This window comes from Cyprinodon tularosa, unplaced genomic scaffold (genome assembly GCF_016077235.1).
Source record: "Cyprinodon tularosa strain WSP-4 unplaced genomic scaffold, ASM1607723v1 ctg855, whole genome shotgun sequence".
Classification (NCBI taxonomy): Eukaryota; Metazoa; Chordata; class Actinopteri; order Cyprinodontiformes; family Cyprinodontidae; genus Cyprinodon; species Cyprinodon tularosa.
In genome coordinates this window covers 90,227-109,721 of record NW_024039624.1, presented here as the reverse complement: position 1 = coordinate 109,721, position 19,495 = coordinate 90,227, and the positions used below count along the sequence as shown (strand labels likewise).

The 19,495-nt window shown below is 45.4% G+C and overlaps 1 protein-coding gene across 1 annotated transcript in view; it reads left to right on the top strand.

Moving 5' to 3' along the window:
- The window catches only part of LOC119775194 (POU domain class 2-associating factor 1), a 75,618-nt gene that overhangs the window by 37,247 nt on the left and 18,876 nt on the right, over nucleotides 1-19,495 (top strand). The window contains exons 3-4 of the mRNA XM_038273081.1: nucleotides 3,340-3,379; nucleotides 3,468-3,760. Coding sequence (XP_038129009.1) covers nucleotides 3,340-3,379; nucleotides 3,468-3,760 — 333 coding nt within the window. The remainder of the gene's footprint in view (nucleotides 1-3,339; nucleotides 3,380-3,467; nucleotides 3,761-19,495) is intronic.

Genomic DNA, 19,495 nt, shown 5'->3' with positions numbered 1-19,495 from the left:
AGAACGGTTAATCACTTTTTATTGTTCCTGCTGCAGACACACACACACACATATCTATTTAAACATATCATGCTAAAGTAAGACAGAAGGCCCTTGGAGGAAATGAAATGCAAAGTACTTGGCCAAATACAAAATTTGTTATGCTAAAAAAAGAAAAGAAGAAAAAGAAATCTCAAGCTCCTTTACTTTAAATGCAATGCACACAGAGACAGAAAACAAAAGGGTGAAAGAGAAGAAAGAAAGGGAGAAATTCTGGGGTACAACAGTGAAGGACAAAGAAAAGTTATAAAGTGAACAAAGGATAAAAAGAATACAGGATAACCCCCTAAAGATGCTTCTACACCTACAGTAAGGATACCTACAGATAGGCTACGTTCACACTGCAGGCCTTAATGCACCATTCCGATTTGTTTGAGAAATCCGATTTTTTTGCGTTGCCGTCCACATTTCTAAATATCTGCGACTTGTATGTGACATCACAAGCCAGTTTGCTCTGTGTTTACTTAGGTAAACATGGATGGTAATGCCAGAGCGCATCTAGCGATTTTTCTCAACCATAAAAACTCAATCTTTTCAAGAACGTTAAACATAAAGCCTGCTCTCTACATCATCGTCCACCATGGTTGTTTGTATTTATTGCTGCTTCTGCGAAACAAGATGCAGAATAATGACCTTTGTAGGGTATCAGTGGCACACAGGTCGGAAGAATGCGACCTGGCTGTTCAGACACAGGTCGTATTTGAAAAGATTAGATTCGTATCGGATTCAGAACCACAGAGCCAAGTAGCCTGGATCGCATTGGAAAAATGGGATCTGAGTTGTTCAGACTGTCATGAAAAGATCAGATTCAGGTCGCATTTGGTAAAAAAAATTGTATTTGGGTCACTTTAGCCTGCTGTGTGAACATAGCCTAAGTAAAGTAACACCAGAAATCAGAAATAAAACAACAATAGCAATATCACAAAAAATATATATTTTGGCTTCCTCTATGGTTTTATTAACTCTACTCAATGTGGTGAATTTGGCCCCCCCGGGTAAACTTCACTTGCCGTTCTTACTTAAACTCTCAAAGAGTTTTAGGTTGTGTGATCAAGTGGGATGAGCTTAAAGAGGGAGATCCTTTTACTGGAAGAAGTTGGTTGTGAAATGGACCAAGGAGCACTATCCTGTTAAAAGACACAGTGATCACTAAACAGACGAGGACGCTCAGTCAGGGAGGTGGAGAAGATGTTTAATTCCAGAAATGGTTCAAGCCTTTTCTCAAGCTCTATTGCTCCATCAAACAGAAATCCTTCAATGTGCTCTCATTGGAACGCCAGCAACAATGGAGCCCAGTGCAAAGGCTAAAAAAACAAACACATTTGTTTGAGTGGAGGGTAAGACTGCACTTAAAGGCTTATTCTGTTATTTTAGTCTTTCTCTCACAGACACAAAATATTAGCATTAGTTAGAGCCCCTCTGTCTAACTGTTAAGCAGTTAAAATGTGTTTCCTCCTCAGTATTTTAAAGGTGTACCTTTTCAATACAGAATATCTAAACACAATCTCAGATGGTAGATTTAGGGTCTACTTCTCAGTCTGATGCCTGTGACTGCAAAATTAACTCATACCACCTGCCTGCAGGTTAAACATGGCTTTCGTCTTCCTGTTCCCTCACCAGTTCAATGGACCCCAGTGTCAGCAGGGGCGCCAATGGACCCCAGAGTAAGTTAGGCACAAAAAAAAAACATAAAATGAGGCAGCAGATCGGTCCAGAACCAAGCCCCCAACCCCCATAATGGACCCCACCAGGGCATTCCACCCCATTGACCTCAGGTAGCCCCAGGACCAACACAAATCCACTGTGGCTTGACAAAACTGCCAGGCGGGTAACCTGTGTCCACCCACGCAGATCCCTGAAAAACCATGCACCCATCCTCCAGAAGTCACCCCCCCCCCCCCCCCCCCCCCCCCCCGACAATCAGGACCCAGAGGCAAAGACGTGCTCCAAATCAGCCTCAGTACCACACCGGACCAAACCACTTACCGTAAACCCCTACTACACAGCAAAAACGATCTAGAAATAAGTAAAAATGTCTTAAATTAAGTGTATTTATGCTTAATTTGAGAAGGTAAATGAGATAATTTGCCAATGGAATGAGAATTTTTACTCTTAAAATAAGATAAGTAGATAATATGCAGTTAAAATAAGACAATGTAGTTGTGTTTTCTTATTTAAAGTGTAAAATGTCTTGTTCCATTGGCAAAATGTCTCTTTAACCTCCTCAATCCAAGAAAAATTTACTTATTTTAAGAAAAAATTACTCATCTAGATTTTGTTTTTTTTGCAGTGTAGGAAGGATAGACGATTTATTTATTAATGATGCAGAGGCTATTTCTAGATTAACATAATAGAATCAATCTGAACTAGTTAACGTTTAGACTGTGTGTGAAGATGACATAGCTGCCTAAGGTGACATCGTCTAGGTTACCCAGTAAACAGACTGAGGGTGAAATGTTACAGCTCAGACACTTATCCTGACCAGGGGCGGATTTAGGAAATTTGGGGCCCGAGGTAGAGACAGGCATGGGGCCCCCTGAACTGATTAGACAACACATCAAACAGCCCCATTCTACAGAAAGAGAAATGTTAATAGAATAGACATCCATTATGTGTTCTAGGTTGTGTCCCTCTCTTCTTGTCCCTTTTCTTCTTGTTTTCCTCTCTATGTTTTGTACTCAGCTGACTTTTCATGCTGTCTCTAAAGGAATAAAAGATTTTTTCCAAGCACTAAGCTCACTTAGCTGATTGCTCCTTCCTGTGTTTCCAAAAAGGCCAAAGTAAATAACCCAGTCCTTCTTTTCACTGTAGACAAGCCATGATCTGCTTATCTGTTCTCCATTTTTTATTTGGATGAAATAATAGCTGCATGAATCATGACAGCAAACAAGATAGAGGAGAGCAGGAGGCGGGGTTACCAATCTACTCGCTCTGGAGAGCAGGGCGGCCCCCCGAAACACGTTTAATATTATAGGCGTTCTAATGGCATTTTAACGAAAGGATTTTTATCAAAAACATAGTTAACGTGCGAAAATAAGTAATGGCTGTATTAACCATACAGCGGCCCTAGGCAGCTGCCTAGTTTTGCCTAATGGTAAATCTGCCCTGTCTGGTTGCATTCATTTTGGTGTAAGTTGCACATGAACATTTGAACCAATCCCGCCTCAGTTGCTGCTCCCGCCTCGACCGCACATTCATATTTACATATCAACAAAGCATGGATGGCTGCTGTTCTGCTGTTGTGACAATTCCAGTTAACTGTTTCTTTTTTTCCTTTTGTTTTGTTTATTTCATTTTCAGGATGTGGCGGCTCACACCAATCTTTCATCATTTACACAAGGTACGTGCTTCTCCCATCTGGGACTCCATTAACCAAAAAAACAGAACACTGTAAGCAGAAATAATATAAACTGAACTTTGATATCTAGGTGTTTTTGGCTCAGATGTGGCCAGTACTTCTCCAGCTCAGCAGTCTACTGGTGCTGCAGATGATGCGTTGCAGGGAGCAGGCTGGAAAGCGGCTTCCTCTGTCTCCAACGCTGGGCTGCAGTCTGTTATGATGCCATGGTCCTCATCTGACTACAGCCAGCAGGACTCCACTGCTCAGACTCTGGCCTACCCCGCTGCCCCTGCCCTCACTGCTGATGTATACATGCAGACTCTGTGCCCCAGCTATACCATGCTGACCTATACACACACACCACTGCTCACAAACTTTGGGGTAAGTGAGAAATCCTTGTTCAAGCTTCAAATTAGCTTTAGAAGGCTAGCATGGTCCTGAAACAAACGCATAAAACCAGATGATTTAGAGCAGAAGTCACCAACCTTTTTAAGAATAAGTGCTACTTCATGGGTATTGAGTCACAGGATGGGCTACTAATATTGACCTATGAACTGGAGGAGTCAGCGTTCACCTAAACTTCATAGATAAAAATATTTCTATCGTTTCTTTACATTTCTAATTTGCTTCTAGATATTGTCATTTTGAAGTCCCTGTAAATGCTTATATGTTTTAAATTATTGATATGATGAAATGCTCTATTAATGATAAAACATACTGTAACAGCAAAGGCAAAAAATAACATTGCAAACTTAGTCCACTGGTGAGTTGTTCTGTTTTCATAAGATGCTGAGGGCACCCCATGTGGTCCTTGAGGGCCCTTGGTGCCCACGGGCATCACGTTGGTGACCACTGATTTAGAGTTTATTTATAGTATAAAGCGACATTTCCCTGTAAAACTTTATATACTACAACCAAACACCTCGGTTGTCTAAAATGGGTTTGTTCATGAAGTATAAAATAAAATAGAATAGAATAGTTCCTACATGTCTGAAACAGAATTGATCCATCATCTTAGAAGGCAAGCGCTTCACTACATAACCACAATCTTCACAGCTTTTAGATAAATATAAAGAAAGTAAGAGTGCTGGCTCAGAGCTTGTCTGCCTGGCTGTGTGTTTCCTGGACTGTTGCCTTTTGTATCTATGCTTCTTTTTCTATGTCTGCTTCTGTCTCCTTGAACCCCAGTCGGCCTCAGCAGATGGCCGCTCACACTGAGCCTGGTTCTGCTGGAGGTTTCTTCCCGTTAAAAGGGAGTTTTTCCTCTCCACTGTCGCTACAAGCATGCTTAGTGTGAGGGATTGCTGAAGAGTCAATGAGTCGATGCAATCAGCTGGTTTTCCTTAGATAGAAAACTTTGAATCAATTTGACTGGATGATCTGGTTGAATAATAAAGTGCCTTGAGATGTAACGTGTTGTGAACTGGCGCTATATAAATAAACTGAATTAAAATTGGCTCTATTACAGTTTTTTACAGGTTTATTTCTAAAAGCATACATTTTCCTCATGCCTTGCAATATTGTGTGCATATCTTTACTTTGATGCTTTACATCTTTCTACAACAAAAAATGGTGTTTAACATATTTGATACCGTGGCGTGATACAGACCACATGACTGTTCTAGAGGGTCACTGGATCATAACAATCTATTTCTTCTTTAGACCGAAGGGATAAAACATCCCTATGATCATATTAGTTGCATACTTTTGAAATGCTTGGTGCGTTTTATGCCCATTTCCCCATCCTGGTTACATGTTTCTGTGAAAAACAGTGTTTAATGTAACATTATAGCCTAAAGCACCTTTATTTATGTTTTCTAATAAGCAGCTGACTTGATTAAAATCATTTTCACCCCCTGTTCCTTTCAGATTAAAACATTCACTGTCATTCACTTTCAGCTCACACTCACATCAGTTGTCAGCTAGTGTTTACTTTGTAGATTGTGCAATGTTTTCTTTTTGATGGACTGTGAACATGTTTGTCTGCACTTGTCAGCTTCCCATGATTACTCCCTTCATGTAGAGTGAAACTGACGCATATGGATACCAGAGAGCAGTCAAGTCCTTAGCATTTAGTGGTAGCAGATACTAATATTGAATCACTTTTAGTTGTTCTCTTTTGTCTCAATGCAACCACAAACTTTACGGTATTTAATTTGGATTTTATGTGTAAGAACAACCCAAATGCATTAATAATTGTGAATTGCATGGGAACTGATTCATGGTTTTGAAGGTTTCTTACATATTAAATCAGAAAAAGCACGTAGCTTCAGTGTTTTGGCCTAAATAAATCATGTTTCAGTCTTTCTCTGTTCTAGGTTATTTCGATAAGTGTCTGATAGTGATAGTCTGAATCCTGTTTTAAATATGTTGGTCTTCTTTGACAACACAGTGGAAAAGTGCAAGATAGGCCTTTTATGGTTTTCTTTCAGCAGGGACTTTCTTTGTGGCAGTCTTCCATAAAGGTCAGATCTGTGAGAGCACAACTAATAGCTGTCCTGTTGACAGACTCTCCCACCTGGCTGTTGAACACTGCAGCTACTGCTGTGACTGAGGTGAACTTGACTCTTTGATAAATGCTCCCCTTACCCCATATTTCCGATTCAGTGGATAGTTATTCCCTCGTGGGTCTGCAGCTGTACCTTGGGTTTTCCATTTTCCGATGATGGATGAACAGAATTTATATTAAAGAACTTCACAGTCAATCAAGCACACAAACATACTGGTTGCAAATTTTATATCAGAATCAGACATACTTTAATAATCCCAGAGAAAAACCCCTTTAAAGGTCCTATATCGAGCCTTCCAAAGTCAGCTACGGACATATTTTTGATGAAATATTGCCTGTAGCACTACAGAGTATTATTTTGTCATAAAACATAAATGTTTTTTTGGTGTAATGTTTCCCAACTAGAAGAAACATACTTGTCTTTATTGCAACACCACATTTAGATACATCCATTTCATGCAGTACCAGTGCCAGGAATTTGAGGCCCCATTAAAGACATTAAATCTTTAAACTACCATAAGGATGCACCGCAGAGTATCATTTACAGTTTCAAATCTCAACAAAAGGAAATAATCCAAACAGGATTTTGAAAATACAGTCAGATTCGGTTTCACTATAACTTTAAAAAATAAATAACACCAACCCGAAGGCCATGAAAAACACGGAAACTTCCACTGTGTGAGAGTACATAGTCCTTATAGTGTTCTGGCAACTTCACTGCGCGACCTGCTCTGGTCGTGACAAGAGGTCGTCCTTCAGTCATGTCTCTTCGAGTGGGATCCAAAACACGATGTGGGGACTGAGCCAACCCTGATTGTCCTTGTCCTTTAAACTCTGGCTGGCTGACAGTCCGTACAGTAGCAAGTCTCAGGGGTCTGCGATTTCTCCAGATTATAAATATCGGTAAGCAGAGACAGCATTTGCTTACGGGCCCACAAGCTCTTAACGGCCCCATCACTGACACCTGGTGCGTCCCCAACGCAGTTGTCGACTAGGACGTCACTTTGCAGATGTAATGGTGCGAAAATTCCTCTTAAACCCACCTGATACTGAAGTGACTGACCGTATTTATACCGCAACACATGGCAGATTTCAACATGATGGTGAGCAGTGTAAACACAACACCAATAGCAAAACAGACAGTGGTACTTTTAATTACTATGTTAATAACTGTGTATAGTTCATTAGATGGTTGGTAAAAATACACTCATATAATGTGTTTGAAACAGCAATAAAGATCTTAAAAGAACAATGTATTCGAGTATTTTATTTTTTACACTATGACTTGGAATCATGGGTAACCCGTAGCATAGATTAAAACCGTTACATACAAAGTGTTAGTGACGATCGATACCAAAAAAAGGTACTTAAGCGGATTCCAGAAAAGAAAAAGCAAAGAAGAGCTACTGGAAGAACATTCTTTCAAAAAACCGAAGAGGGAGAGGTGGACGTTGCTGCTACAGTGAGTCAAGATTGTGATTTCTTTTTTTGGGGGGGTGATAATCACTTGGGATGTCTGTAACATGTGGTGGTGCGCTGTCATCAATGTTTCCATTCAAGGTGCGCAGTCACTATTTTTCAGTGTGTGATGTGTGTGATCATATACTACTGAGAATTGCATAATTGTATCTTCTTGGCCGATTTATGGTACTGTTGCCTTATCCTTAACCTTTATCAGGTGTTGTACTTCATATGGGGTCAACCCAGATAAAGTTGCTAACGGGCCTATTGTTGTGTCGTTACGCCATTGCTCATGATAATACATTTTTCCAAGATACAAAATCAAACGGTCACATCTCCAGACAGTCTGAGCTGTATCCAGCATGGCTGTATACTCACACCATACCTAATTTTGAGAGGTGGTAAATCTTTGGCTGATCTATTATTGTAGTTTCTTTGGTGCACCTGCCTGTTCATGGGCTCCTGCTTGACTCAAGGAACCTGCAAGTTGCTAACAATGATTTAATGTGCAGACTGAGCAGTCCTTGTGTTGGAGTGGTGTCTAGGCCCTGCAACGGTGAGTGATGGTCCTGTCAGGTTAGTCCTGTCCAGCAGCTTTGGCTCTGAGAAGAAGTCATTTTGATGTCTTAATGGGCGATTCCGCTTTGCCATTACTCTGAGTGCAACCTGCAGATGAGGACTTAAAATCCCCACAGTCTGCTAACTTTTTAAATTCTTGATACACATATTGTGGGCCATTTTTTTTAGATCAACTCATCTGGAGTCCCTTGACGGGCAAAATAACGTTTCAGTTTCTTTATCTCCTCCTCCATTTTAGATGTGATTAATCTATCTCTGTTACAGGGATATGTACCAAACGCTTTTAAGGTTGTTGTGATTAAACCTTTGCTTAAGAAACCGTCTCTTGACCCAGATGACTTGGTCAATTATAGACCTATATCCAATCTTCTTTTCTTATCTAAAATTCTTGAGAAAGTAGTTGCCAAACAAGTTTGCGATCACTTACACCATAATGAACTTTTTGAAGAGTTTCAGTCTGGTTTTAGAGCTCATCATAGCACTGAAACAGCTCTGGTGAAAGTCACTAATGATATTCTCATGGCCTCAGATAATGGACTTGTATCTGTGCTCGTCCTGTTGGATCTTAGTGCTGCATTTGATACAGTTGACCATAATATTCTTTTAGAAAGACTTGAATATTTTGTTGGCATTAAAGGAACAGCACTAGACTGGTTTAAATCTTATCTATCTGATCGAATTCAGTTTGTTCACGTTAATGATAAATCTTCCACATGCTCCAGGGTTACCTGTGGAGTACCACAGGGATCAGTGCTAGGACCAATTCTCTTTACTTTATACATGCCTCCAAACGGTAGAATTATTAGACAGCATGGGATTAATTTTCAGTGTTATGCTGATGATACCCAGCTATATCTGTCTATAATCCAGATGAAGCTAACCCATTACATAGATTACAGGCATGTCTGAAGACATAAAAACCTGGATGACTCTTAACTTTCTCCTTCTGAATATGCAGACAAAACAGAAGTTATAGTCTTTGGACCAGAGTCTTTGAAAAAGAAGCTGATTAGTCTGTCACTTCATTTGGATATGATTAAACTGATTATATATATATATATATATATATATATATATATATATATATATATATATATATATATATATATATATATATATATATATATATATATATATATATATATATATATATATATATATATATATATATATAGTGCTTCCATTGTGCGGCGCCCAGGGAGCAGTGTGGGGTTAAGGGTCTTGCCCAGGGACCCAGAGTGGCAGTCTGTGGGAGTGGGGGATCGAACTCACAACCTCAGGATTCAAAGCCCTATTCCCTTACCTTTTATTCTGTTCCAGCTGGATGTCTGGGTTTAGCAGCTTGATTGGGATAATGTTGTAGCTAGCACCACAGTCTATTTGGAGTTGCACTGTGTCATTTCCCAGCAGCATGCCTGCATAAAGAAGCTGAGAGTTTTTTTTACCCGTCTGTCTCATTTCCATGTTTCATGTCTTTATCTCTAGCATTTTGTGTCTCCACAGCATCCACTTTCTCCATCTCTATTACTTTAACACAGGAAATATCCTCATATTCATTGCTTACAGATTCTGTCATTATTTTACTTACATGTTTGTGGCTTCTCTGGTCCATTTTTGCATTGCATCTTGCTGCAAAATGGTTCTTTGCACTACACTTTGCACACCTATTTCCAAATGGTGGACATTTGTCTTTCCTCTTGTCATGTGTTTTCCCACAGAATTTACACTATATTGCTGTCTTTTAACTGGAGCTGAGCTCCTCGCACAGCATGCACCTCTTCCGTGACTGAGCTGGTGATTATTTTTGCACAGCTGCAGACACGTGTCAAGTGTGAGTTTTTTCTCACAAAGTCGTTCTCTCATGCCTTGATTGTTACCTGCACACACAATCCTGTCGAGAAGGAGCGAATCCCAAAGTCCCAAAGTTGCACGTTTTAATTAGCAGTCTTAGCTTTGTGACTTAGCTGTTGATGCTCTCGCTGGCCCCCTGATTGGTGGTAAAGAAACGATAACGTTCCACAGTCTCATTCATGCTGGGGCATTTGTCTCGTTGTGAAAAAAGAAGAAGGGGGATGTTGGATTATTTTGGGAAGCATACATCCACTCACCCATTTTTTTCCGCGTGGGGGCAGTAGACTAAGCAAAGATGCAAAGATTTCCCGATCACCCAGTTCCTCCAGCTGCTCTGGGGGGACCCCGAGGCGACACCAGGCCAGGTCAGAGACATAGTCCCTCCAGCATCTCCTAGGCCTTCCACAAGGCCTTCTCCCAATGGGACATGCCTGGAACACCTCCTGAGGGAGGCAACCAGCAGGCACCCAAAACAGATGCCAGAGCCACCTCAGCTGGCTCCTTTCGATGTGGAGGAGGATTCTACTCTGGGCTCCTCCCGAGTAACTGTGCTACTCACCCGATCTTGAAGGGTGAGCCCAGCCACCGTGAGAAGGAAACTAATTTTGGCTGCTTGAACTCGTGATCTTGTCTTTTCGGTCATTACCCTGATCTCATGACAATAGGTGCGGGTTGGATCCCACTTCACCAAGACAGGTGCTGCACCGATATGTCTATCGATCTCACTCTCCATCTGTCACTCACTCGTGAACAAGACCCCGAGATACTTGAACTCCTCTACTTGAGACAAGGACTTTCCACCAACCTGAAGAGGGGAGTCCACCTTTCTCTGGTGGAGAACCATGGCCTCGGATTTTGACGTGCTGATCCCCATCCTGGCCGCCTCACACTAAACTGCCCCAGTGCACGTCGGAGGTCCTGGTTTGGACAACATCAGCTGTAAACAGTAGGGATGATATCCTGAGATTCCCAGACCAGACACCCTCTGGTCCCTGGCTGCAGCTAGAAATTCTGTCCATAAATCTAATGAACAGAACCGGTGACATAGAGCAGCCCTAGTGGAGACTAACATGCACCGGGAACAGGTCTGACACACTGCCGGCAATGCAAACCTGCTTCTGCTGCGGTCATACACAGAGCGAACAGCCCTTAACAGAGGGCCCTTGACCTCCTACTCCTGGAGCACCCCCTACTCCTACTCCTGTGATCCCTCTGTAATTGGAGCACTCCCTCCAGTCCCCCTATATAAAGAGAGGGACCACCACCCCCGGTCTGCCAATCCAGGGGTACTGTCCCTGACCGCCACTCGATACAGCAGAGATGTGTCAGCAAAGACAGTCCTACAACATCCAGAGACTTAAGGAACTCAGGATGCATCTCATCCACCCCTGGGGCCCTGCCAACGAGAAGCTTTCTAACTACCTCTCTGACTTCAGCCTGGCTGATGGGCGAGTCCACTTCTAACTCCCCAGCCTCTGCCTCCTCCTCGGAAGGCGTGACTATGGGATTGAAGAGATCCACAAAGTACTCCTTCCTCCTCCCGACAACATCCCTAATCAAGGTCAGAAGCTCCCCACCCGCACTGTAAACAGTGAAGCACTGTTTCCCCAAGAACACTTTACAGGCCGACCGATAGTCCTCCTCCATGGTCTCTCCAAACTCCCCCAGACCGGAGTTTTTTCCTCTGTGATGTGGTCTCCTTTAGAGATGTTGCAGGCACTTTCTAAATTTGGCAATGTTCTCAAATTCATAAGTTTTAGTGCCTCTTTAAAATTCCCAGCACCTAAAAATCAGTGCAAATAGTTTGGATATGCTCAATAATACTCTAATTTTTGGACGATATTTCCACTTTTTATTGTCATTTTAGGTCAATTTCTTTTTTCGTTCTTTTTTTATTATTATGCACAAAAGAGCCCTTTTTTAGTTCGCACATTATATATTATTGAATGTTTTTCCTTTTTTTCTGTTTGGTTTATTTACATTTTTTGCAGGTTAGAGCGACTGCAGCATTGCATCAAGGCATTTCCAGCCATTAGACTCCCCTTGAAAAGGCTGAACAAAGTCTAAGACCTCTCACCTAAAAACATCTGTTTACATTTACTCAAGAAAAATTTTTGTTTTTGTTGTGGAAAATTAATTATAAAAGGTTGTTCCAATAAAGTAAGAGAAGGCCAAACTGCCTATGTAAGCTTATTCAAAGGCAAACATTGTTTTAGGCACACTTCACCAGTGTTTTGGACGTTTCTAAAAAAAAAGCACTAGTAAGGGTAACTAGCTGCTTCTCAAGAAAAAAGGTAACTTGTTACTAGTTAAAGGAACTAACAGACAAAAAGTAACTATGTGTCATGTTCGGCTGAACGTATTTAGCCCACATGCAGAACACACACGGCAACAGGGATCAGTTAACTGTTTATTGATAGAGAGAAAATGGAAGCAACGGAGTCGACGGGGAAGCCACAGCACCGGGACCCGTTCGACTTCTGAAAGGAGAAGTAGGTGATTAGCCGGAAAGGGCGATCAGGCAAAAATGAACAGAGGAACGTGAGCTTACCACCGGACGCAGCAACCTAACCGGGGGAGGACGGAGCGGACTCAGGCTCTGATCGATGGAGCTGGTGGCGGGTGTCTCAGTGACAGGTGAGGCTCGGGCTTGAGGGTGACAGAGCTGCGCTGACTTAACAATGATCCGGGGCAGCAGGAGAAACCAGAGTGGCTCGAAGCACCTTGCTTTGAGCCAGGAGAAAGGGAGGACCCTGTGGGAACTCAGACCCTGGAGTCAGCACGAGTGGGACCCTCTGAAAGGCGATCGAGAGGTAACCTGGGGAACACAGAGGTTTGGGTTAACGAGGGAAGTCAGAACTCAGTAGAGAGACGGTGGCCTTAGTCGTACCACTACGGTTAACACTCTGGCATCCTCCTGCTGTCTGGATGCAGCTCTTATAGTGCGATCAGACGCAGCTCAACCAGCCACAGGTGTGAGCGCCCTGCCCACCTGTCAACTGCAAACACCTGCGGAGAAAGCAGAACCGGCAGAAACTGCATGGCCCTGTCGGCTGAGTCCTGACACCACCCCCCCCTCAATGGTCGCCACCCGGCGACCTCGAGGAAGAGGAGAGGAAAGAGTCCACCAACGACCTGTCAGGGAGGGAGGAACCAGAAACCCAGGAACGTTCCTCCGGACCGCAGCCCACCCAGTCGACGAGGTATTGATACCCTCTACCACGCCGACGGGAGGCCACGACCCTTTGGACCTGACGTCCCAGGTGGTCGAGGGTGGGTGGAGGGGTTTCGGCCGGAGGGCAAAACGGGCTAGAGAGGACGGGCTTGATTTGGGAGACATGGAAGGTAGGGTGGGTCCTGGAATGGGACGGGAGACGGAGGCGGACGGTCGTCGGGCTGAGGGCGGAGACAATCTCATAGGGGCCAGTGAAACGTGGTAATAACTTCCGATGGGAAGATCTGGACGGGAGGTTTCGAGTAGATAACCAGACCCGCTGACCGGGGTGATAGGAGGGAGCAGGGACTCGCCTGCGGTCAGCAAACCGGCGGTTCAGCTCAGAGGTCCGGTTCAGGGCTTGGATGGTCTGGGTCCAGACCCTTTTGCATCGGTGGATGTGGTGGGCAACGGAAGGTACAGCTATTTCCTTATGGTCGTCGGGAAACAGAGGTGGTTGGTAGCCCAGAGAAGCTTCGAAGGGGGAGATGCCAGTCGCAGTGGAGACATGACTGTTATGAGCGTACTCCACCCAGGGAAGGAACTGACACCAGTCGGAGGGATTGGTGGAGGTTAGACAGCGGAGAGCGGTCTCCAGCTCCTGGTTGAGCCGCTCAGTCTGACCGTTGGTCTGCGGATGGTAGCCAGAGGTAAGAGAGTACCGGGCACCAAGGGCCACGGCAAACTCCTTCCACACACGTGAGGTGAACTGTGGACCACGGTCAGACAGAACGTCCAGCGGGATCCCATGCTGGCGGAAAACATGCTTCACCAGGAGCTGGGCCGTCTGAAAAGCAGAGGGGAGTTTTCTGAGGGGAATAAGGTGGCAGGCCTTAGAGAAACGATCAGTCACAGTGAGAATAGTGGTCATACCTTGGGAGGAGGGTAGGCCGGTGACAAAGTCTAGGGCTATGTGGGACCATGGCCGCTCAGGGACTGGCAGGGGCTGGAGCAAGCCTGCAGGGGGTCTGTTTGATGGCTTGTTCTGTGCACAAACTGGGCAGGCTAGGACGAACTGTTTAACATCCTTGGGTAAGTCGGGCCACCAGAACCGCCGGGAAATGAACTTGATAGTTCGGAGGATTCCAGGATGGGCCGATAACTTTTCAGAGTGGGCCCACTGGATGAGGCGGGGCCGAACGGAGGAGGGGACGTAGGTGCGGTTAGGTGGGCCATTACCTGGGTCCGGGTCAGCAGGCAGAGCTTGGGAAATGAGGTCCAGAATCTCCCACTGGAGGGCCCCAAAGGTGCAGGTCGGAGGTAGGATGGGAGAGGGCTCCTTAACTGAGTCGTGGGGGGCGTACAGGCGGGACAGAGCATCAGGTTTTAGATTCTTGGAACCAGGTCGGTAGGAGATACTTAAATTAAAACGGGAAAAGAATAGGGACCAACGGGCTTGCCTGGGATTGAGTCGTTTAGCTGTTTGGAGATAAGCTAGATTCTTATGATCTGTCCATATTTGTACTGGCTGCTCAGACCCCTCCAGCCAGTGGCGCCACTCCTCCAGGGCCAATTTTATGGCCAGGAGCTCCCTGTCGCCGACGTCGTAGTTGCGTTCAGCGGGGGACAGACGACGGGAGAAGAAGGCGCATGGGTGCATCTTCTGATCCAGTCCCGAGCACTGAGACAACACAGCTCCAACACCAGTGTCGGAAGCATCTATTTCGACAATGAACTGTTTGGAGGGGTCTGGATGAACGAGAATGGGGGCCTTGGAAAACCTGTCCTTTAGGTCACGGAAAGCTGAGTCGGCCTCTGTGTTCCACCTGAACGAAGTCTTCACGGACGTGAGGGCGTGAAGGGGGGCGGCGATCTGACTGTACCCACGGATAAAGCGGCTATAAAAGTTAGCGAAACCTAAAAACCGCTGCAGCTCTCTTCTGTTCTCTGGTTCAGGCCACTCGAGAACAGCCCTGATCTTTTCAGGGTCAGACCGGACACGCCCCCCTTCCAGGATGAGACCAAGGAAGGTGACAGAGGGTTTGTGGAACTCGCACTTTTCTGCTTTCACAAAAAGCCGATTCTCCAGAAGGCGCTGAAGAACCAGGCGGACATGGTGTCTGTGTTCAGAGAGGGTTCGTGAATAAATGAGTATATCATCCAGGTAGACAAAAACGAAGAGGTTTAGGAAATCACGGAGGACATCGTTCACAAGGGATTGGAAGACCGCTGGAGCATTGCTGAGCCCAAAAGGCATTACCAGGTATTCAAAATGGCCCAAGGGTGTCTTGAAGGCCGTTTTCCACTCGTCCCCCCGGCGGATCCGGACCAGGTGGTAAGCATTACGCAGATCTAATTTAGAAAAGACCGTAGCGGACTGGACCGGTTCAAGAGCGGAGGAAAGGAGAGGAAGGGGGTACCTGTATTTACCGTTATAGCATTTAACCCACGGTAGTCTATGCACGGGCGAAGGGAGCCATCCTTCTTCGCAACAAAAAATAACCCAGCCCCGAGGGGGGAAGACGAGGGTCTAATCAGCCCGGCTGCTAGTGACTCCTTAATGTATTTCTCCAAAGCCTGTCGCTCGGCCTGAGAAATGTTATACAGGCGACTGGCTGGGAGCGGGGCGCCCGGCAGGAGGTTGATTGCGCAATCGTAGGGTCGGTGCGGTGGCAAAGAGCAGGCCTGGGACTTGCTAAAAACCAACTTGAGGTCGTGATACGACTCTGGAACGAGTCTTAACATTTCTGGATCAACCTCAGCAGAAGGCTGGACTGTGATCGGGCTGGCGGGTTCCGCCGACAGCAGGCAGCTGGAATGGCATTTAATCGACCAGGCTTCGATGCGCCGGTCAGCCCAGTTAATGTTTGGGTTGTGTTGCTGTAACCAAGAATAACCCAACACCAGAGGAGCCTGCTTAACAGGAAAAACCAAGAAGGAGATCTGCTCCCTGTGATTTCCTGAAAGCACGAGCTCAAGGGGCTTAGTACGGTGGGTTATCTGAGGGAGAGCCCCTCCATCTAAGGCAGAGACCTGGAGAGGGGTGCACAGGGGCACAGTTTCGAGCTGGGAGCGTTGAACGAAAGAACAGTCTATTAAATTAAAGTCGCACCCTGAATCAACCAGAGCGGAAAACTTAAAGGTTTCACGGGAAGAAATTAAAGCGGCGCGTAAGCACAGACGCGGAGGAGCAGGGGCTGACAGCTTAACTTGGTCCGACGGTCTCCCTGCTACAGCCGGCGGACCCGGTCTTTTGACCGCTCAGGGCCGTCGCCAATAAAATGATTCGGGGAAGCACAATAAATACATAATTTGGCAGCTATACGCTGCTGCCTCTCCTCGGGGGTGAGCCGTAACCGGCCCAACTGCATGGGCTCAGGAGGAGAAGGAGGACGCGCTGCGGGCCGACCAGGAATAGGATCAGGTGGAGAAGACGGGAGGGATCTCTCAGCTCGTCCCCTAAACCTTCCCCTTAGACGGTTATCTAATCTAACCGCAAGGGAGATGAACTCATTTAGAGAGGCGGGCACCTCTAGACGGGCTAATTTCTCCTTTAGTGGCTCGTCTAGAGCCTGAAAAAACACAGTCTTAAGCGCGCGCTCTTCCCAGCCAGCTGCAGCCGCAAGAGTTCTAAACTCAATTGCGAAGTCTGCAACGCGCTTTCCCCGCTGCCGGAGGGCGAGGAGGCGTCGGGAATCAGTCGTCTCGGCAGCGAAAATCATCTTGAATTCTGTTATGAATTCACTAAATGAGCAGTGGAATCTTCTGCAGTCTGGAAAACGGGATTCCGCCCATCTGAGGGCTCTCCCGGTGAGAAGGCGCAAAATAAAGGCTATTTTGGAGTCGTCATGGGGAAAAGAGCGTGGACTACGATTTAAAGCCAGGGAGCATTGGAAGAGAAAACCAGAACAATCTACACTGTCCCCGGAGAATTTCTCAGGACTGGGAGAAAAAGTCTCAGGGACAGGTGAAAACGAATCAGCTGGCGCTGGACCGGGGGCGGGGTCAGGCTGTGCAGAGGCTGCAGGCTGAGCGCTTGCATTCAGTAAACCTGTCTGCTGATTGAGCTGGGCGGCTACGCCCTGCAGCTGATTCTGAACGGCTAGAACAGTGGACTCTAATCCCCGAATCTGATCCTGCTGGGCATTTAACGCCCTGCCGAATGTGTCCGCTGGGTCTGTCTGGCCAGAGTGTTCTTCTGTCATGTTCGGCTGAACGTATTTAGCCCACATGCAGAACACACACGGCAACAGGGATCAGTTAACTGTTTATTGATAGAGAGAAAATGGAAGCAACGGAGTCGACGGGGAAGCCACAGCACCGGGACCCGTTCGACTTCTGAAAGGAGAAGTAGGTGATTAGCCGGAAAGGGCGATCAGGCAAAAATGAACAGAGGAACGTGAGCTTACCACCGGACGCAGCAACCTAACCGGGGGAGGACGGAGCGGACTCAGGCTCTGATCGATGGAGCTGGTGGCGGGTGTCTCAGTGACAGGTGAGGCTCGGGCTTGAGGGTGACAGAGCTGCGCTGACTTAACAATGATCCGGGGCAGCAGGAGAAACCAGAGTGGCTCGAAGCACCTCGCTTTGAGCCAGGAGAAAGGGAGGACCCTGTGGGAACTCAGACCCTGGAGTCAGCACGAGTGGGACCCTCTGAAAGGCGATCGAGAGGTAACCTGGGGAACACAGAGGTTTGGGTTAACGAGGGAAGTCAGAACTCAGTAGAGAGACTGTGGCCTTAGTCGTACCACTACGGTTAACACTCTGGCGTCCTCCTGCTGTCTGGATGCAGCTCTTATAGTGCGATCAGACGCAGCTCAACCAGCCACAGGTGTGAGCGCCCTGCCCACCTGTCAACTGCAAACACCTGCGGAGAAAGCAGAACCGGCAGAAACTGCATGGCCCTGTCGGCTGAGTCCTGACACTATGCAGTTACTGTTTGTTTTAAGAATGTTACTCAATAACACGTTAATCCCAACAGTTTTCACCACAGAGTTAACTAATATGCAACAAACAGAAAGTTATCACATCTTGAATACACTTTACAGTGCAAGGTAGAACTTTGATGAGAAACAAATGTGGTGAAGAAGAGAAAAAAAACCTTCAGGGTTCTCCTCCTAGGAACCAGGTGGTAAAAAAAACACAACCCCTTACAGTTTAAATAAACTGCATAAATGCGGACAGGTCAATTTCCCACTACACTGTCATTCTGTAGATTAGGTCTTAAAAAAACACTAATCTGAACAGAAATGATTGTAATATGACTCATCGTTGATTGGAGAAAGTTGCCGTGTTTTATACCACATGGTCTATGTAGGTGCTTCCTGGGCCGAGAGGGTCATTGCAGCCAGGGCCGGCGATTGCTATAGGCGAGCTAGGCAATTGCCTAGGGCGACAAATGTGTTGGGGGCACCCTCTAGCGTCGCCCTTAGGCTTACTTCCCATTAATCATAGAATTAGAAAAAAAAGCGAATTAAACCGGTTATGAAGCGTCCGTCAGTTTGACTTAACCTTACGTATATATAAATAGCAAAATATGAACAAATAAATATACCACCGTTTTCTTATTTATTTTTTCACATTTAAGAGAAAACCGGAAAAGATTCTGATCACTTTTCAAGCGCCCTCCCACCCGGAAGTCGTGACGTCAGAACGGGAGCGTTCATGGCGGTCTACTGCACTAAATGCGATAGCCAAAAGGAGAAATCTGAAAGCAAAATTTCCACTTCAACCGAGCGATTCCTACCAGGAGACCATTCTGATGTATCGGAGGAAGAATATTTGTGTCTGGAGCCTCACATGTTCGACCCAGATGTTTCAGATGAAGAGAAGGCAGCGGACGAACAACAGCGAGTCGGACAATGAGTGGAGATTGGACGTCGGCCGGTGTTATGCCCAAAAGTGCATGCCTGCCGAAATATGCATCCCCAGTCGCGGGAGCGCGCCTCGGTCTGTTGAACTGCATATCGACGAGGAAAACGGATTAAAATATGTTCAATGGAGCTTAGGTTCTTATATTAATGATATAAAAACGTTTAAAAATACCTCTCGTGGGAAAAAAGTTGTGGTTATTTGGCAGATTAATTTACAAAAGTACGGATTTTTTTGAACAACATTAAATCCAAAGATTTTGACCATGGTAAGGCTGATTTATTTGTTGTGGTCTCTTGCTATTTACACACAACACTAAACCGTGATAGCCGACGTGAGTTTTGAGTTTGCAAAGCTTTCTCTTAAGTGGAAAATCAAACGCGCATCTACACAGCACAGCGTTCACAGACCAGTGAGATGCGTTCGCTGCGCGTCAGAAAGCTATGGTGCTACAGAACTGTATTTTTACTGAACTGTATTGTATTTTTTTTTTGTTTGTTTATGCACATCTGCTAGCTTTTTATTCTAAAAAATCTATAATATTACAGCTGCAATTTATCAAAGTTTTTCAAAATCCTGTTTAAAAGCTCCAAATGGGGCTTCAGATCATATGAAGCAACAATTGCACTGTCATTGTTTTACAGGGCAGAATTTGCATTTGCTGATCCTTGTACTTAATTACTGATGAATA